We start from the raw sequence: 17,232 nt of genomic DNA, 5'->3' as shown, positions 1-17,232 counted from the left end.
TGTGCCTTTCTTCAGAGGAACTAGAGACCGTGCCTCCTTTCTGAAAACCCCATTGTGCTTTGATTCCAGAGACCATCTCTTAGTATCACTCTCTCTCTGAGGGGCAGACCTTCAGAGATATAGGCTGTCCAATAGAAAAGAAACCCTGATAAAAATTCCCTCATTCTTTGTACTAGAAAATAATTTTAGCATCACACTCTGTCCATCTGGACATCATTAATATTGTCAGCCACTCCCTTCAGTAGCCTTTAATGTCTAAATAATTACTCCCTGTGGCCATAATCCGACATGATGTCACTCCCCTCCTGATTTGCATTTCACAGATAACAGACAGCTTGGGAATTACAGGGGGCTTTGTGAGCTGTTCTGAAAGCCTAACACTTACTCCCACCACCACCTCAATCACATCATGTCCCCTCCTCTAAATCTGTCACCGAACTGCACAACCTTCCCCCAGTCAATTACCCTTTTCCTTCTGTTACACCATCACTGGTTCTGTCGATAGCAAGCTCCTCATCCTGATTGATAACGGGAAGCAAAGTTGACTAATCAGGACATTTTAGGGCTTTGCTTAATGTAGACATCCTTGACTGGAATTTCGACTTTTCATCCTGTATGATAACGGCTTTCACCACTATGTGAATCACTTTTCCACTTCGGAGTCACCCCTCTCTGCCAACACACACAGCCACCTGCCCTGGGGAGGGCTAGAGTCTGGGCCCAGATTGCTGCTCTAGGTCTCCTCATGGGTATCTTCCCGCTCACTCTTTTGTGCCTTTTATAACCCAGATGCGGCAAGCAGAGCCACTTTGCATGGAGATAGGTACCAGCGAAACCAAGTGCAGCAGTTCTCTTTTTGAACATTTACTTTTATTTTTTAATCTTCACACATGTGTTTTTCCCTTTCTCTTCCTCTTCCCCACCACTACACGATCTCCCTTCCCACTGTCTCTTCACCAGCTCTTGGCTTCCCTCTGTCCAGGTACTTATACGGCTGCTTCTCTGTATTTAGGTTTGGCCTTTGTTTACACAATACCAGGCATCTGGATGTATGGTAAAAACATGCTGTCAAGTACCCAGATGTTTGGGAACATCTGGGTATTTTGGCAACCAGCAGCAACAACAGCTGGATAATGGAATTCACGTTTCCCTTTTCAGTCATCACTTGACATCGGGTGGACAGAGTCTCACCAGCCACCATCCAAGCACAGCCATTATCTGCTAGCAGTTCTTTTTTCATCTCACATGGGGAATTATCTCTGTCAATCATGTTACTGTCGAAGGGAAGGGGAAGGAGTTGGTCTCTTCTTGGGCCTGCAGTCCGTCATCGCTGTATGCCTCAGTTCTTCTCTTACTGAAAGAACTAGTAGGAGCTGACAATCGCTTTAACCTGGCCCACCCCGGAGGCAGGGAGAGAAGAAGGCATGTGAAACACTGTTTTCTCCCACAAGTCTGAAGAATGTGACAAGAACTTGTTTTGCATTAGAACCACTCTTCCTGGTTTGGGATCTCCCCTGCTATTCTCTCTTATATTCTTTGTACCACTCATCTGTAAGAGAAAGCAAAATGATGGCAATTTCTTACTCCCATCCATTGTGTTCCACAAAAGGCCCACATTATCTGTTTGTATTTTTCTCAAGTAGCTTAGAATAACATCGCTCTGCCCCACTGGGGCCTTCGGGAGAAGGACGGTCTCTAGAGGTTGCCCCTGACAGCAAAGTGTTCATTGTTACCTCCGGTTCTGTATCTAGCAGCCTCCAGGTCACTTGCAGAAGGCTCATGACGCAGCAGGACATTACCGGGTAGTATCAGCGTGCACTGTCTCTGGCTAAAGGACAAATCCCAGCAGAGCAGCACTGGCTGTGCCCACCCAGGGCTGCAATCGAGGTGGTACCTCTAGGCCTCCCTGTGCAAATAGGTGTGGCTTAATTAAAGAGTGCGTGTGTGAGCAAGCTGTTTATTGTAAGCCAAAAGATTAAGTCCACGGATGTGTTGGATGTTTGTGTTCAGTAGGTTTGATGGGATAGAGACACAGACTCCAAGTCCGTGCAGCCAGAAAATGCATCAGTCAATTTAGTGAAACCAATTCCAGTGTGAGTGGTTGCCGGCGCCCTATAGACGCAGCCTAAGTGGCAGCAGATCTCCGAGGGTCAGCGAAGAGCCTAGGGGGCACAGGCCTACCCCCTCTCCATCCCAGCCCCCAGGACGCAGTATGGTCCCCATTTTGGCAGGGCCCTGCATAGGTAGAGGTTTCCAGAGCCAGCAGTCCACTTCACAAACCCACCCTCCCCCCAGGCTGAGCTGAGCCGGATGCTGGGCTCTCTGTTCTCCTGGTGGCAGGCCTCTCCCCTCTCCCCCCTCCCCCCTCCCTCCCTTCTTCCAGGCCCCCTCCCTCCACTTTCTCCCAGAGGAAGTGACAGACGGGCCTGTAATTTGGTTCCATTCGCTCGACTGGAGCAACACCTGCCCCCCTCCCCTGGGACACAAGGGTCTCATCCCAAACCATACAAGAAGCCAAAGACAAATCCGGGCCCACATGCAAATACGAGGACGCTGGGGACTGGGACACGGGCCTGCAGCACACACCCCGTCATCGCCCAGCTAGCAAACCAAGAAAATCAAACACCTCTTGAAGTCCCAACTACAAAAAAATCACCCAGAACTTTAATTAGGGTTTCAGAGTTTTTAAAAAAATTAATAATTAGCTCTTGTAGTAAGTACCATTTCTTCTTGCTCACACCACATGACAAAACAACGTGTCTGGCATGAGACAGTATTGATTGCAAAATCCAGAAATAGAGCTAGGTATAAAGAACAAGGTGGGGAGACATCTGCAGGTATGTGTGTGACTGCTGTAGGCCTGTGGCATCTGTCACACCAAGGACCCAAGGACACGGTGGTTGTGAGAGTCCTGGGTGGGCTCCTGTTCTTTGTGTGAGCCTTTGGTCTTGGCACGCAGCCTTTCAAGTAAGAACATTCATTTCTTTTTCCATTTATTTAGCATTGTACAAGGAGTCGTGTGTACTGACCCATAGAGGCTTTCCGAACACCTCCCGAAGTCTCAGTGTTGTCAGGGTCATCCTGCAACAGTGACTCATTCCGGACCTTTCCACAGCTTGACCTGGTGCAGCTTGAGGCTGTCAGCACTCAACTTCCCAGAGCCACACGCCCCACACTTGTGCCCTAGACACTTGCTCTATTTGGTGATGTTGAGGTCTCTCAGCATGCAAGGACAAATCCAGGGGACTGGGCCAATGTCTGGTCTGGGGCCCTGCTTAAAAGAAATGTGTTCTTTCAATTTCTGTAGTTTTTGTGTCGTATTTTGTTCCCCACAAAGAAGAAACTTGTTGGGGCACCTGGGTGGCCCGGTGGGTTGAGCCTCTGCCTTCGGCTCAGGTCATGATCTCAGGGTCCTGGGATCGAGCCCCGCATCTGCTTCCCCCTCTCTCTCTCTGCCTCCCTCTCTGCCTACTTGTGATCTCTCTCTGTCAAATAAATAAATAAAAATCTTTTAGAAAAAAAAAGAAGAAGAAGAAGAAGAAATTTGTATTTTTTTCCCTTTTTTCAAAGTATAAGCACTTGAATTTTACCACCCTTGAGCTTCATTTCCCATTCAAAGCTTGCTAGCTTAGCTGTGTGACCTTGCGCACATTTCTTTACCTCTCTGTGTTCTTGGTGCCTTCATCTGTAATTTAGGAATAATAAGGGCTCCTGAGTCACTGTTGAAGGATTACGTGAGTGAATAATGGAAAGTGCCTGGCTGAGGGTATGCGCTAAGTTTGTGTAGTTCTTGCTGATACGTCTTAGTCACCAGGCTGTGACCCAGGGCAGACAGTGTGGGGTCTGGGTGTGGAAGCAGCACATGATTGGTGTCCAAGGCTTCTAGGTGGCTCTGCTGCTGACAGGGTATGAGACATGGCTGAGCCATTTAACCAGTCAGGATGTCAGTTGGTCATAGCCCTGTCCTGGGGGCCTGAAGGACTCACAGAGACAGCATATGTGACAGACTTTGGGAGCTGAAAGGACCATGCTAGGGGCATCTGTTGCTGTTGTTAATAATCCTCAAGCCTCCATACATGCTGCTGTCAGGGAAGGAGGGCTGGCAGGTCCACACCTCTAGTTTCCCAGAATTCTTCCTTCTCCAAGGGATCTCCTCACCCCAATTCCCCACCAATAGCTAAGAGAATTACCTGGGTTTTGTTTGTTTGTTTGTTTGTTTGTTTTTAAATCTTTGAGATCTAAGTTTGGCTCTGGCAGTGTGTCTTTTACCCTGGTTTGTAGTTATCCAGCTGCCATCTGTGAGCTACCCCAGCACACCCCCACTGCAGCTTTAGACTGTGGGATGGTCTACTGTGCCAGACCAGCCAGTTCTCAGGCATGTCCCTCCACGATAAGGCAGGGAGAGGGTGGTGACAGGGGCAGTCGTGTGTGTGTGTGTGTGTGTGTGTGTGTGTGTGTAGAAAGTGCCAGCGTTAAGGAGGACAGAGGGAGAATTTGTAAACTCGAAGACCATCAGAAAGACAATCTAACAGGCTAGAGTAAAAAAGATAATTGAGGGGCGTCTGGGTGGCTCAGTCAGTTAAACACCCACTTCTAGCTCAGGTCATGATCTCGGGGTCCTGGGATAAGCCCCGTGTGGGGCTCCCTGCTCAGTAGGGAGTCTGCTTCTCCCTCTCCCTCTGCCCCTACCGCCCCCCCCACACACACACACTCGTGTGCTTTCTCTCTTTCTCTCTCTCAAAAAAATGGGTGAAATCTTAGGGAAAAAAAGAAAGAAAGAAAGAAAGAAAAAGATTATTGGGAAAGGTGGGTTAGGCCAACTGTGAAATTCTCCTCAAATATGTAGGTGCTACTCACTGATGATATTCAGGAAATACTGCTAATTTGTTTCATGGTAATAATGGCCGTTAAGTTAAAAGAAAGAAAAGTCTGTCTTTTAGAGGTATTTACTGATGCACTTATGGGTGAAATGGTGCGATGTTCAGAATTTGCTTCAAATAACCCAGTGAGGTAGGGGGAGAGTGTGGATAAGAGTATAAATGAAATGCTGGGGCATTAGAATGCAGTTTACTATGCCCTTCACGTTTGTAGGCATTTTAAAATTCTCCATTAAATGTTTTGTTTTGTTTCGTTCTTTAGGGTAGTTGCTCAGAAAATTCGTGGTGATTGATTTTTACTCACCAGGCCCCAGTCGACTCACACCTGAACCAAGGCAACCTCCTTGCATTGCAGACCGGACCTCCGACCTCCAGCACAGCTCACCTCCCACTGTTCCCGAAATAATCCCCAGCCCCTGTGATTTTATCGACCAGAAGGAGAGGATGCACCAAGTCCTGCTCCACAGGGTCAGCTCTGGAGAGTGTTTCATTTATCCCCTTCCCTTGAGTTGGTCCGACCCTCTGAGCCTTTCAGGCAGACTGACTCCAATATCCTTTCCCTCCAGTTATCCCATTTTAACCCCAGAAGATCCTGGAGAGGGCCCTTCCCTTCTCCTATAGCCAGGGATCTTACACCTTTCCCATGGTCCCTCATATCCTGTCCCTTTCTACTGGTGTCTTTTGGAATGACCAGCAAGGAGAGGAGGACCTCCCCTCCTGATCTGGAAATACTTAACCAAACTGGAGAGGAACTTCCAACAGTTTCTCTCTTCATTACCTCAAAAAGAATTTAACTTTCAGAAAGCCATTGTAGGAAGTGCTGTGGAGCTCTTAACATACACCAGACATGTTCTAAGTGTTTTTACGTGAATTAACTCAATTAACCTTCCTAACAATGCTACAGGATGGGGACAACTAATCACCCCCATTTTACAGGTGAAAAAACCAAGGCAGAGAACTCAATTATTTGTTCAGGGCCAAAGCCAATTAGTAGAAGAGCTGGGGCTCAGACACAAGCAATCTCTGTCACAGTCCACGCTCCTGACCGCTCTCCCATAGTGGGACATGCTATGACAGCATCAGTGCCCAGGGGAAAACCACGAGGAAAAGAGAAAAAGTGTAAGGCAGGCCTCCCACATGGAGTGGGGTGGGGATGCAGACAGGTACATGACTTTGAATGTCTGTTTCTGTGTTTTATTCTCTCACATCCTAGTTACTTACCTGTGACGTTTTCTTAGAGGACAGACCTTTTTGTAGAACTACTTTTTGTAGACTTTTTGTAGAACTACTTATGTGTTATATGCTGATAAATACCGTTGATGGAGACCACAGATCATTAACACATTAATGAATTATTAATGTATTATTTTTAAGCTATTGTATACAACTTCCTATGCACGCTATAAATGGAACAGTAGTTATAATAGCTCACGATCATCCAGCTCTTACTGTATTCCTTCTCTTCTGGCAAGCACTCTCCATTAACCTATAGAAATGTAGAGTTGAGACAGGTGCATATATCTTCCCATACTACACATCAGAAAATGGCAGCTTAAAGAAGCATAGTAATGGGGTGCCTGGGTGGCTCAGTGGGTTGAGCCGCTGCCTTCAGCTCAGGTCATGATCTCAGGGTCCTGGGATCAAGCCCCGCATGGGGCTCTCTTCCTCCTCTCTCTGTGCCTGCCTCTCTGTCTGCTTGTCATCTCTGTCTGTCAAATAAATAAATAAAATCTTTAAAAAAAAAAAAAGAAGAAGAAGAAGAAGAAGCATAGTATCGTATTCAACATCACACATGTAAAATGAGTTGGAGCCAGAGTTCAGACCTGGTTCCAGACTCCTGGGTCTCAAACACAGGGATAGGAGAAACAAGTAAATTCTGGTATAATGAAGTTTATATTCGGGATTCAGAGAACAGAGCAGCTAATGCTGCCCAAAGAAACAGAGGAAAGTTTTGTAGTGTTTACATTTGAGTTGGGTGACCATGGAATACTTGGAATTTTCGGGCAAAAAATAAGAATGGAGGAAATACAGTCTAGGCAGAAAGAGAATAAGTGCAACAGCACAGGTTAGACAGGACCAGGCATGTCCAGGGAAGAGAGGAAAACTAAATTTGGCAGGAACGTTTAACTTGAAGGAGAGTGGCTAAAGGTGATGCTATGCTACAGAGTATCTACAACAAGTTTGTGAAAGATTTCTATGCCTGGAGAAAGAACTTGAGCTTTATTTATAAGCAGTGGGAAGGCGAGAAGAACGTTCAGGCAGGGAATGGCATGCTAACTTTGAAAGATGTTTCTCAGGGCAGCGTGAGAATGGACCTCAGTGTGCTAAGGAGTCGTGGGTGGGGTAGACAGAAGAGCAGGTGGTGAATAGTAATGTCTCAGACAGTGTCGGCTTAGCTCCAGTCTCCTTCAGGAAGAGCCAGTGCAGGGCTGCCACGAGCCTGCAGTGTCTTCCCTCAATGTAGGAAGAGGCTTCCTCTGCCTCTCAGCAGCTTAGTTCCAAGCTCCAGCACATGCTGGACTTAGCAGGCAGAGAACAGACTCAGTCTTAGCCTCCCTCTTGGTTGTGGGACTGGCACGCCTCAGGCATGACTTGAACTGAAGCTTCTCCTAAGCTCATCGATGGGGAGAAGGGGTGCTAGGGCCAAAGGTAAGGTGCGTGCATGGCATGGCCACCCTTTGGCAAAGGAAAACTGTTGAGTATGACCCCTAAAGGTATGCACTTCATGAAACCAACAAACATGGTTTCATGACCCTGAGCAAGTTATGTAATTTCTGTAAGCCTCAGTTTGCTCCTTTGCTAAGTGGAGATGGTCACAGTACCTACCTAGTTGGGTGGCTGTGAGAATTAAATGAGATAATAATGCATGCTAAGGCCTTAACTCGGTAAGCACGCAATACACACTGACTGTATGTTAGCTGTTAGTGCTCCTACTATCCCAACATGAGCAAGAGCCCTGGGAATGGTATCGGCTATACATGCCCTTGAATTGGTGTCCCCTGTCCCTTATGCCTTGCCTCCCCCCGACCTCAGTAGGAGGAAGATTGGCATCCAGAGACAGATGACAGTGATGGGAACTGGTTACATCACAGCAGTCCAGAGGCTGGCTCTGCACTTCATCGTAGCAGACAACGTGGTCCTAAGGCAGGGTCACCGGAGGAAGCCCGAAGAGCAGGTTTCATACAGAAAGCAGGCTTTCTCTCCTCCATGCAGCCCTATTTCTTTTCTGTATGTACCACCTGTCTTCAGTCTGCTCTTCCTTTCCTAATCCATCCCACTACCCATCTCTCAGCTGCTCACCCTCCCCTGCCCTCTCCCTGCAAGGGATGGGTTTTTGCTCAAGAATTTAGTCACTTTTCTTGGGATGTCTCTGGACGGTGGCAGAAGTGAAGCAGCTATCTTGACGTAGAAATACTCAGCACAGGTGGCCTTGTTGGCTGGGCCGTGTGGGGTTAGGTTTTCTGGGGAGTGGCGATGCCCTGGCCAGTTGTTGGGAAGCTGGGACAGAGGGCAGAAGGTCCAAGGAGCAGCCGAAGGGACTGTGGTCCCCAGTCTGTGTAAGGAGAGAGCAAGCTGGGGGTGAAGGATGAGGCCGCTGCCAGTGGGGCATGGCAAGAGATCGGCTGGGGCTGGTTTTGGTGGCATAAGCACAGGACATGGTAATAGGATGTGAGAAGACAGGGTACCACAAGCAGCAGCAACCTTGGACGCTGCCAGTGAGGCAGATCCCAGTCTCCACCTCTTCTAAGAGGCCTTCCTTAAAAGCCCTAAAATCATATCCTTAGCAGCACCCTCTACTGCTACTGTCTCTTTCTTTATCCTGCTTTGTTTTTCTACATAGCACTGAGCAGAACTTGAAATTAAGTACTGTTTATCTATTTGTTGCCAGGTACTGCTCTTCTCTAGACTTTATCTCACCTGCTGCTCTATGTTCAGCATCTAATAGAACAGTGCCCGGCACACAGTAGGTCCGCAATAAATATTTATTGTATGTAAGAATGAATGCTCACCGTCATTATTCAGAGAAGAGTCATTACTCTCTTACCTGTGGCTGAACAGCCACTGAGTCCCTGCCATACTCCAGGGATGAGTCAGTTACCCTCTGTCTAGCAGAGTGCCACAGTGCTCCCTTTCTCTTTTGTGGGGTGCTGCACAGCCTTGGATCTGAAATGACATTGCAAAGCTTCTCTCCTGGCATCTCTGGAGCCATGTAGCTGGGAAGGGATGTTGTGCCTTGCCCCTTGTCCTTGTCCACTGTAGGTTAACACCGAGGGTGAATTTTTTTTTTGTTTGCAGGTGTCATGTCTTAAATCGATGTCCTAATCAGATGTTTGAGTGCTGCAGTATACACCTTTTTCTTAATAAGTGCCATGAGGACTGAGTGTCATCATCATGGGGTCTTGTTACTGCCAGTAAGTAGCCATGGGATCTAGTGCAGGGCATTCAACCTCCCTGGGCCTCAGTTCCCTAAATTCTTTTTAGGCCAAAAGAATCCATGATTCAAGTAATATTTTTATATAAACACTGTAATTTACTTCTCATTTCAGACAAACGTGATTTATGTCACCATCATATGTGGAACAGCTATAACAGAGTGGTTAGGATCCAACTTTAGGAAAAGCATCAAGTATCTGAACACACAAACATCTTAAGATTTGGTGGGGGGGAGGGAGGTTGTGATTTTTTTAACTATTTCCTTTTTAAGGACTGTGTCCATTAAGGTATTTCATGCTCAACAAGTATGTTTATTATTTTTAGACAGTATGCTTTAAGTAAAGGAGAGGACTTGATTTGATACCTTTATTTATATGCAAAACAGCGCACCATTCATGAGATATGAAAAACTTGTCAGATAGAAACCAGATTATATCTATTTTCACTACAAAATATTGCATTATATAAAGCAACAGAGACACAAAAAAACCCTGAAAAAGACTAAAATCTTTGGATAGCAGATGCGTTTTTTTTTTTTTCCCTTGTCTCTAAAATACACTCCTTGTTTTAAGAGTTTCACAGCTGAGAACATGAAACATTTTCAGGTTATAGACTTTTCTTTTTGGTTGTCACAGAGGAAAGTAGTTTTGAAATTTTTTTAGGAAAATAACTTAATTTCCTAAAATCATCCCACGCACAAACAGCACACACACACACACACACACAGAAGCTACTCTCCTTATAAACAGCTTGTAAAGTACTTTTCAGACATAACTACAGATAAGAATAACAACACTTACTTTTTTTTAAAAAACTATAATAGTGAAGTGCTAGTGTTGCTGATCTCACAACAAAAGAACCTTTCAAGAACAAACATCTTAATATATAAAATATGTTTAGAAACAGGGAGAAGTGGGAAATTTGTTATACAAGTGCAATATAATTAGAGCAAAAAGAAAGACCACAGTATAATCTTAACAAACACGTAAAAAGTTAGACATAATTATTCCACAGGAAAAAGTGTAAACACTTGACTATAAATAAATTGGCACAGAGTATCCAAAGTAAAATTATCACCACTCTGAAAAATAAATGTCTTGAAAAAAATACTCTACTCCTTCTAACATAAATAAAAATAGGTTGTCTTTTTCTAACTGCACCTATGGGTCCACATGTTTAAGGTCACAAATAGATGTTTTTGGATATATAAAGGGGCACTTTGCCTGAAAAAGCAATCAGATATTAAAATTTCCATTTAAATATGGATTCTCTCGTCTACATCAGTGTCATACCTTGGAGTAAAATCTCACCCAGCTCAAATCTTCCCACAGTGTGTCTATTCTCAATATATCTTTTGAGCTTACCAATATCGAGGGTTTGTCTGTTTTATTTGGATTCCAATATAACTTCCTTTTCACAGCAGAACGGACATTTTCCTGTTCCACCTTTCCGTGCCTTAAATCTCTTACACTGGAGGACGGTCCTTCCCAAAGCCTCCAAATGTTAGGTGATTTGTCAATTAGAAAAATCCCAGATAGTCTAAAGTTAAAGAGTCTTTACTCTGAGCTTCTGCCCTCATCCTTTCAAAACATGAAGATCTGTGGGAGATAAATGTAGGAGAACTCAAAAGTCTCCACTGAGCTAAAGCAACCACGCTTACTTAAAGGGATCCTAACACACGGAGGGGAGGCCTGGAGGCGGTGCGTCTCGGGTGCCTCCAGGAGGCACGCCTGGCCGGGAAAATGCCCCCTGCAAACCCCAGACTCGGCAGACAACCCCACCTTCCCGAGTGGGAAACCCCTTGTCTCCCTGCTGACCGGAGAGAACTCGAACGCGTGGCGAGCTTCCTCCCGCGTCCAGGCCTCTCCCGGCGGCCGTCAGCCTGGGCCGCCGCCTCGTCCGCCAGCCCACAGCGGCCGCCCGGGTCCGTGGGGGCTGCCCCGGCTTCCGGACCGGCGGCCTCCCGCCGCGCCCCAGGCTCTACACGTCCAGGACGTGGTTGAGATAGGAGATGTAGCAGATGGCCAGGCGCAGGATCTCGATCTTGGAGAGCTTCTTGTCCGGGGGCAGCGTGGGCAGCAGTTTGCGGAGCTCGGCGAAGGCCAAGTTGAAGGCCTCCACGCGGATGCGCTCGCGGGTGGCGTGAGCCGAGCGGTACTTGGCGGTGGCGCGCCGGCGGCGGCGCTTCTCCTCTCGGCTCAGCTGCTGCGGGTGCGGGTAGAGCGCGGCCCGGCTGCCGCCCTTGCCGTCGCCCTCGGCCTCCTCCACGGGCTCCAGGTCCGACACGCTGCCCAGCACCTTGGCGTCCGCGCCGCCCAAAGATTCCGGGTCCGAGTGCGCCGAGCTGGGGTGGTCCGAGTCGGCGGCTTGGTCCGGACTCAGCATCATTTTGGAGGCTGAGGGGGGGAGTCAGAATATCAATCAATAAAAGGAAGCGGGGTCCTCTTTGGATCCGAGAGAGAGCAGGCGAGGGCCTACCAGGTCGGCCCTAGGCGCATCCCGGGTCCCCTCCCCACCCTAGGCGGGCGCGCTCCGCGCAACTGGCCCCCCCGGGGAAGGGAGCGAGCCGAGAGGGGCTGGCCCGGGGACCGGAGCCCCGAACCTCCCTACGGGGCCGGGGCCGGGGCCGGGGCCAGCGAGGTCCCGGCAGGGCCCCGGCCGCATCCCGGACCTGACTTCTCGGCCTGCGAGAGGCGGAGAGCGGTCTGTGGGCCTGGTCCCCCGGGGAGAGGGCAGGCCCAGGAGGCTGCGACCGCGTTCCGTGCCGCCTCCGACCAAGTACCGACTCCGCAAGGCCGTCTGCCTCACTTTCCCTTCCCCGACAAACGAATGATTGCGAACGGCGGGCACTTCTGGGGTTTACGTGAGGTGGGGAGACGCCGACGGCGCTCCTGCCCCGAGGGCCTTAGACCCAGCAGCCGGAGGCAGCGGCGCCTGTGGCCCTCACGCTGGTTTGCGGAGTGCCGGGCGGCCGCGGCTGCGGAGGGCGCCCCGCGCGGGAGATGCGCCCCGGTCCCGAGTGCGGACGGCAGACAAGGCGGTCCGGATCCGGAGGCGTCTCCGAAAAAACAAAGCAATGACTGAACAAACGCGAAGGCTCCTTTCTACAGAAAATTGACCCTTATGCCCTCTCGGCTCCCCGAAGCACCATCTGTCACGCAGACAGCCACACACATCGGGGACCTAGGGGAACGGCGACGGTGGGGGGGGGAGGGCGAGACAATGCGCCCAGCGCTCGGCAGACCACCTCCCGGGAAAATGCCGGCGGCTGGATCGCGACGGGAGGGGAGGCTGGGAGGAAAGGGAAGACAGGGGGCGGGAGGAGACGCCTCGAGCGTCCCCTCGGGGAGCGAAGGCCGGTGCTCAGGCGCCCGGAGTCGAGATCCCGCAGCGGTGCCGCGGCCTGGCCAAGACCGAGCTGGTTAGTGCTCAGCTCTCCTGTATCGACGCCCTCCTGGAAGACCGCCTCGCCGGGCTCCTCGGAAGGCTTGGAGCTCCGACCCCGACCGCGCGCCTTCTGGCGGCGGGGGTCGGCGAGGGGGGCACAACCGCGGGGCTTAGGGGGATTCGGCCTCGAAGAAAAGGGCCAGCAGTAGGGGTCCGCACCCGCGGGTGCGGCGCGCACCGACCACAGGCGCCGGGGGAGGACCAGGCCGTGGGGCAGCGAGTGCAGCCCGAGCGACGCTCGCCGGGGGAGAAATCCGCGGCGGCGACAAGGAGGAGGGCTTGCTCCTAGAGAAACAAAAGCCAGGGATGTGTGATCTGCTCCTAGCGCCGCACTTGCCTAGGAGCGAATTTGTCTACAAGCCGGCTTTCATTGCGCTGCAAGGAAAGCAGGTCCTCTAAGGCGAAATAAAAACAAATGCTCCAAGTGAACTACATGTGACTCCCTACGGGCTTTTCACAGATACATTTATGAAGTAGAACAACTTGCATTTGCACATTCGGCTTGAAAGGGCATAAATAAATTGGCGAGTAATGGAAAATCACAATAAGCAACAACATAGTTGTAGTTCGGTTAAAAAGTTCCTGGGTTGCCCTTAAATTCTCCTTCAGATATCTTTTTAAAATATTCATAAATAACGTGTCGTGGGTACATTTTATTTATTTAACAATGAGCTGAAATACATCCGTAAATGCAATATGAATAACTTAGTTCCAAGGTGGAAAAAAGAAGACTTACCTTGTAAAAGCCTTTTCGATAATCTTTTCTCCAATCTTTTAGAGTTACAAATTCCAAAGAATAGAGGGGAGAAATTCCGAAATATATTAAAAGCAGCAAATATTTATTACATTCGAATATGAAAAAGCAGCTGTCATCTCGCTGGTGTCCACAGCGAGGGTAGATAATATCTCGGGCTGTGGACGATATAAATGACTGTTCACTTAGTTGATAGACCAAAAACGCCTTTTCCTTTTAATTGTTCTCAAACATTTCGGGAAATTCGTTGTTGATTTTTTTTAAGTGAGGTGTTGAAAAGTCTTGTGCCTTTTTTCCTCTTCTAGGTCTCTATAAATAACAAAAGAGATGCAGAGATAAACACAATCACATCAAAGGACTGATTCCTCCACTTTCTAATAGCGGAAGAATCAGTAAGAAAGATGGTTAAGATAAGATCCCAGTTCCAGTAGGACTCCTTTCCATCCCTTAATACGGTTGAGCAGAAACTGGGAAGTGCAAGGCAGAGATGCGATCTTCCTCAGAAGTGATTTTTTTTTTTTTTTTTTTTTTTGAGATAAGGCTTTGTTCAGCTGATGTCTCCCCAGTTCCCAGGAACACAATACTGTAACTCGGGACTAAGCTTGCCTCTTCCTCTTTTCTCATTTACTTGTAGGTTGTATAAACAGACACCTATTTGCAGTTTCAAAGTCTTTCAAGGCTTGCTTACATCTCCCACCCCACCCCCTCCTTTCTTTACCTTGCAGCAAAATATATATAGTCTGGCTTGGAGACGCTTGGAGAAGGTTGGTGGAAAGTGAACGTCTCCCGGAGTAACAGGGACAGGGAAGCGGAGAAAGACGCAAGAGGGTGGGAGAGCCAGAGCAAAGAGGCAGAGATGCGTGTGTGGCTTCTTGGCTCTCCTGGTACCAATTGATTCAGCCTGGAGATGGTGGAAGAGATAAAGGCTTAAGAAGGGGGATGGAATTTTTTTTCCCTAAATTGATATTTAATGGGAAATCCTATTGGACAGAAACCTGGACATGAGTCACTTAATTGGACTTGACATCTGTCACAGTGTGGGAGTTTTCACAGCCCAAATATTTTAGCAGATCAGATTCCCACTGAATCTGTGCCATAAAATATAACAGTTGAAAGCAGTCCATGATAGAAACCTTAGCCTCTAAACAGAGTCTCTAGCCATTATCAGACTATTTCTCTTTTTCAGATTATTGATGCAGTATTTAAGGGCAAATAAACAACATATTGACTATGGAAAAATTCTCCTCACATTCTAGAAAAACAGTATTTTCTCTTAATGTTAAGGAAAATATTTGTGTCCAGCACTGAAAATATATACTCTATAGTAAATATCTTCAGATATGAAACAGCTAACATTTATTAATGATCATTTATTTTTGTGATCATTTACATTTTAAAAGACTTGAACAAGACTTGATTGAACATATTCATATTTTAAAAATATATCCTGCCACTGGATTAATTTTCCAATATATGATTTAAACAACAACAACAACAACAAGAAACCCTTTTCAATAGATTAAGACATTGGTGGAACTGGGAAGAGAATCCAGGAATTGTAATTTCAGAGAGCACTGTACCACGAGACCATCCTACTTTTCTAAATATGTTTGTTTTTCTTTCTGCCCTTCATTCATTCAAGTTAAAATTACATGTGTTGATTATTGTGCTTCATTTTGGCTTATTTTACCATCTGAATATTTAGCTGTGAGGCAGTGCATTGGGCTGGGTGTAAACCCACACAAATCTCCAGTGTATCGCAGTACATTATGCCTTTGCCTTACATGACCCCATGGCCCTGAATTTATATGCCTCCTAACAAAAGGGAAAAATCTGGTTCAATTACTTTACCACTTTATAGAGATACTGTTAGTCTCCACCGACTATGTATTATTTGCAATCATTTTAGCTTTTTTGATTGTGTAAGCTTAAAAGAAATAAAAGAATGTTGTAGCCTTATTCCCCACCTCAGTAACTCCTGGGGGAACATTTGTGGAGAGAGGAGTCCTTGTTTTTCTTTCTTTTTCAATTTTGCTCTAAAAACAGTTTTTATCATCAGGGGAGAGGATTGATCAGCCTACCCCTGGGAGTGACCCTCATGGCTACCACTAGTCCTGTTTGCCTTTGCGCACATTTTTCAGCTTATGGGAGATGCCTGGCCAGGAATGGGGTGGGGATGGGGGGGAGAGTAGGAAGTGTCTCCAAGGAAAATGGGCACCAACACTTTCCAGCCTTGCCTCTGCTCAACCCCAGCACAGAAGTACGTTTTAGATATCCCCAGGACACTTAAGTGGAGGCAAAAGCCAGCCCCATTTAGGTGGCAGTGGAAACAGGTGAGTGGGTGAACTCCCCAAGGTGGTGAAGATGAAGGGAAAAAGGAGATTTCCCCAGTCTGGCTAAGAGCAGCAATGCTAAGCATTCAACATAGCCAGAAGTGTACACAGATGTGCACCCACAGATAACTGTACTTTCCACCTCACCCCTGCTCACGTAAGCTAGCTGGCTCTATTAGGCTGCTGCACATTCAGATTGACAGAATGAGAAACCCAGCGAGTCTAATCACCATAGCTCCTGAGACAATTACTGCAGTGGGAAGCCCCTGGTATCTCTGGTTACCACTGGTACCAGGTACCCGTTTTGGGGGGAAGAAGGAAAAGAGGGAAGGTAGCAGGGCAGGTCAGATTCTGCCAAGGTGTGTGTGGATCCAGACACATTCTTCTTTATATTCAGGTTCACTGATTCCACACTGACAGAACTGCTTGTACATACATTAATCTGTGAGCAAGCTCTTGTAAACAGGTACACACTCAGACCCATACCTAGCCATGGCTGGACACACGGTCATGGTCACAGACACGGATTCACACTCACACACATGCATTCTGTCTTCCCGGAAAGCCTCCCCCTGCCCCGTTGCCACCTTTGCCTTTTCTAAGACCTCCCCGGCACAGATGGTCCCTCCTTCTGTGCTTCATAAACACTTTTTTTCCTATCCCCCTTAGAGATTACATACTGTATACAGTGATTCTCTCTTTCCATACCTGTGTTTCCCACTAGGCTGTGACGCTTTCAGGGCCGGTCCAGAGCTCACAGCCTCAGCACAGATGTCTGAGTTTGACACGTTGTAAGTACTCGTAGGTTTATGGTGAATGACTCCCTGTGTACAGAGGCAGCCAGGATGTTTGTGACACAGAAACACTTCTACTGAAACACTCCCATGGTTTCAGTGGTACCAGTTTCCTCTCCTATAAAAGTGAGGATAATGATCCTGCCCTACTCACTTCATAGGCTGGTTATGAGACTCACTGTCCATGAAAGTTTATCTTATAGAATAACAAGCATCATACAAATGAAGATATTAGGGAGTATTAGGAGTAACATTCAGTAATATTAAACCAGTGGGGAGGTGGCAAGCAGTGATTTAAAATCCAGACTGGGGAGCCTGGGTGACTCAGTCAGTTAAGCATCTGACTCTTGGTTTCTGCTGGGGTCATGATCTCAGGTTCATGGGATCAAGCCTCATGTTGGGCTCTCTGCTCAGCTCAGAATCTGCTTGAGAGTCTGTCACTCTGGCTCCCTCTCTCTCTGCACCCACCAAATAAATAAATAAACAAATAAATAAATAAATAAAATCTTTAAAAAAAAAAAAAAAGCCAGACTTCCTCGATCTATCATATGTTGGCTATGGTGAACTTAAGGGAGTTATTTTACTTTTCTGGA

At 47.5% G+C, this 17,232-nt stretch overlaps 1 protein-coding gene across 1 annotated transcript; it reads right to left on the bottom strand.

Annotated features, from left to right (window-relative positions):
• Nucleotides 1-9,409: 9,409 nt before the first annotated feature.
• Nucleotides 9,410-14,410, bottom strand: NHLH2 (nescient helix-loop-helix 2). The gene is made up of 3 exons (XM_013045037.2): nt 14,231-14,410; nt 13,495-13,821; nt 9,410-11,707 (listed from the first exon to the last, which is right to left on the bottom strand). The coding sequence occupies exon 3, from the start codon at nt 11,697-11,699 to the stop codon at nt 11,292-11,294; it is 408 nt and encodes a 135-aa protein (XP_012900491.1). The 5' UTR covers nt 11,700-11,707; nt 13,495-13,821; nt 14,231-14,410; the 3' UTR covers nt 9,410-11,291.
• Between the last annotated feature and the right edge of the window lie 2,822 nt (nt 14,411-17,232).

Source organism: Mustela putorius, unplaced genomic scaffold (genome assembly GCF_011764305.1).
Source record: "Mustela putorius furo isolate JIRA1106 unplaced genomic scaffold, ASM1176430v1.1 tig00000585_pilon_pilon_pilon, whole genome shotgun sequence".
Taxonomy (NCBI): Eukaryota; Metazoa; Chordata; class Mammalia; order Carnivora; family Mustelidae; genus Mustela; species Mustela putorius.
The sequence above is the reverse complement of the archived record's forward strand: the minus strand, read 5'-3'. Positions and strand labels throughout refer to the sequence as shown.

Coding starts and splice junctions, on each gene's coding strand:
- NHLH2 (XM_013045037.2), bottom strand. CDS start 11,699: ATGATGCTGAGTCCGGACCAAGCCGCCGACTCGGACCACCCCAGCTCG.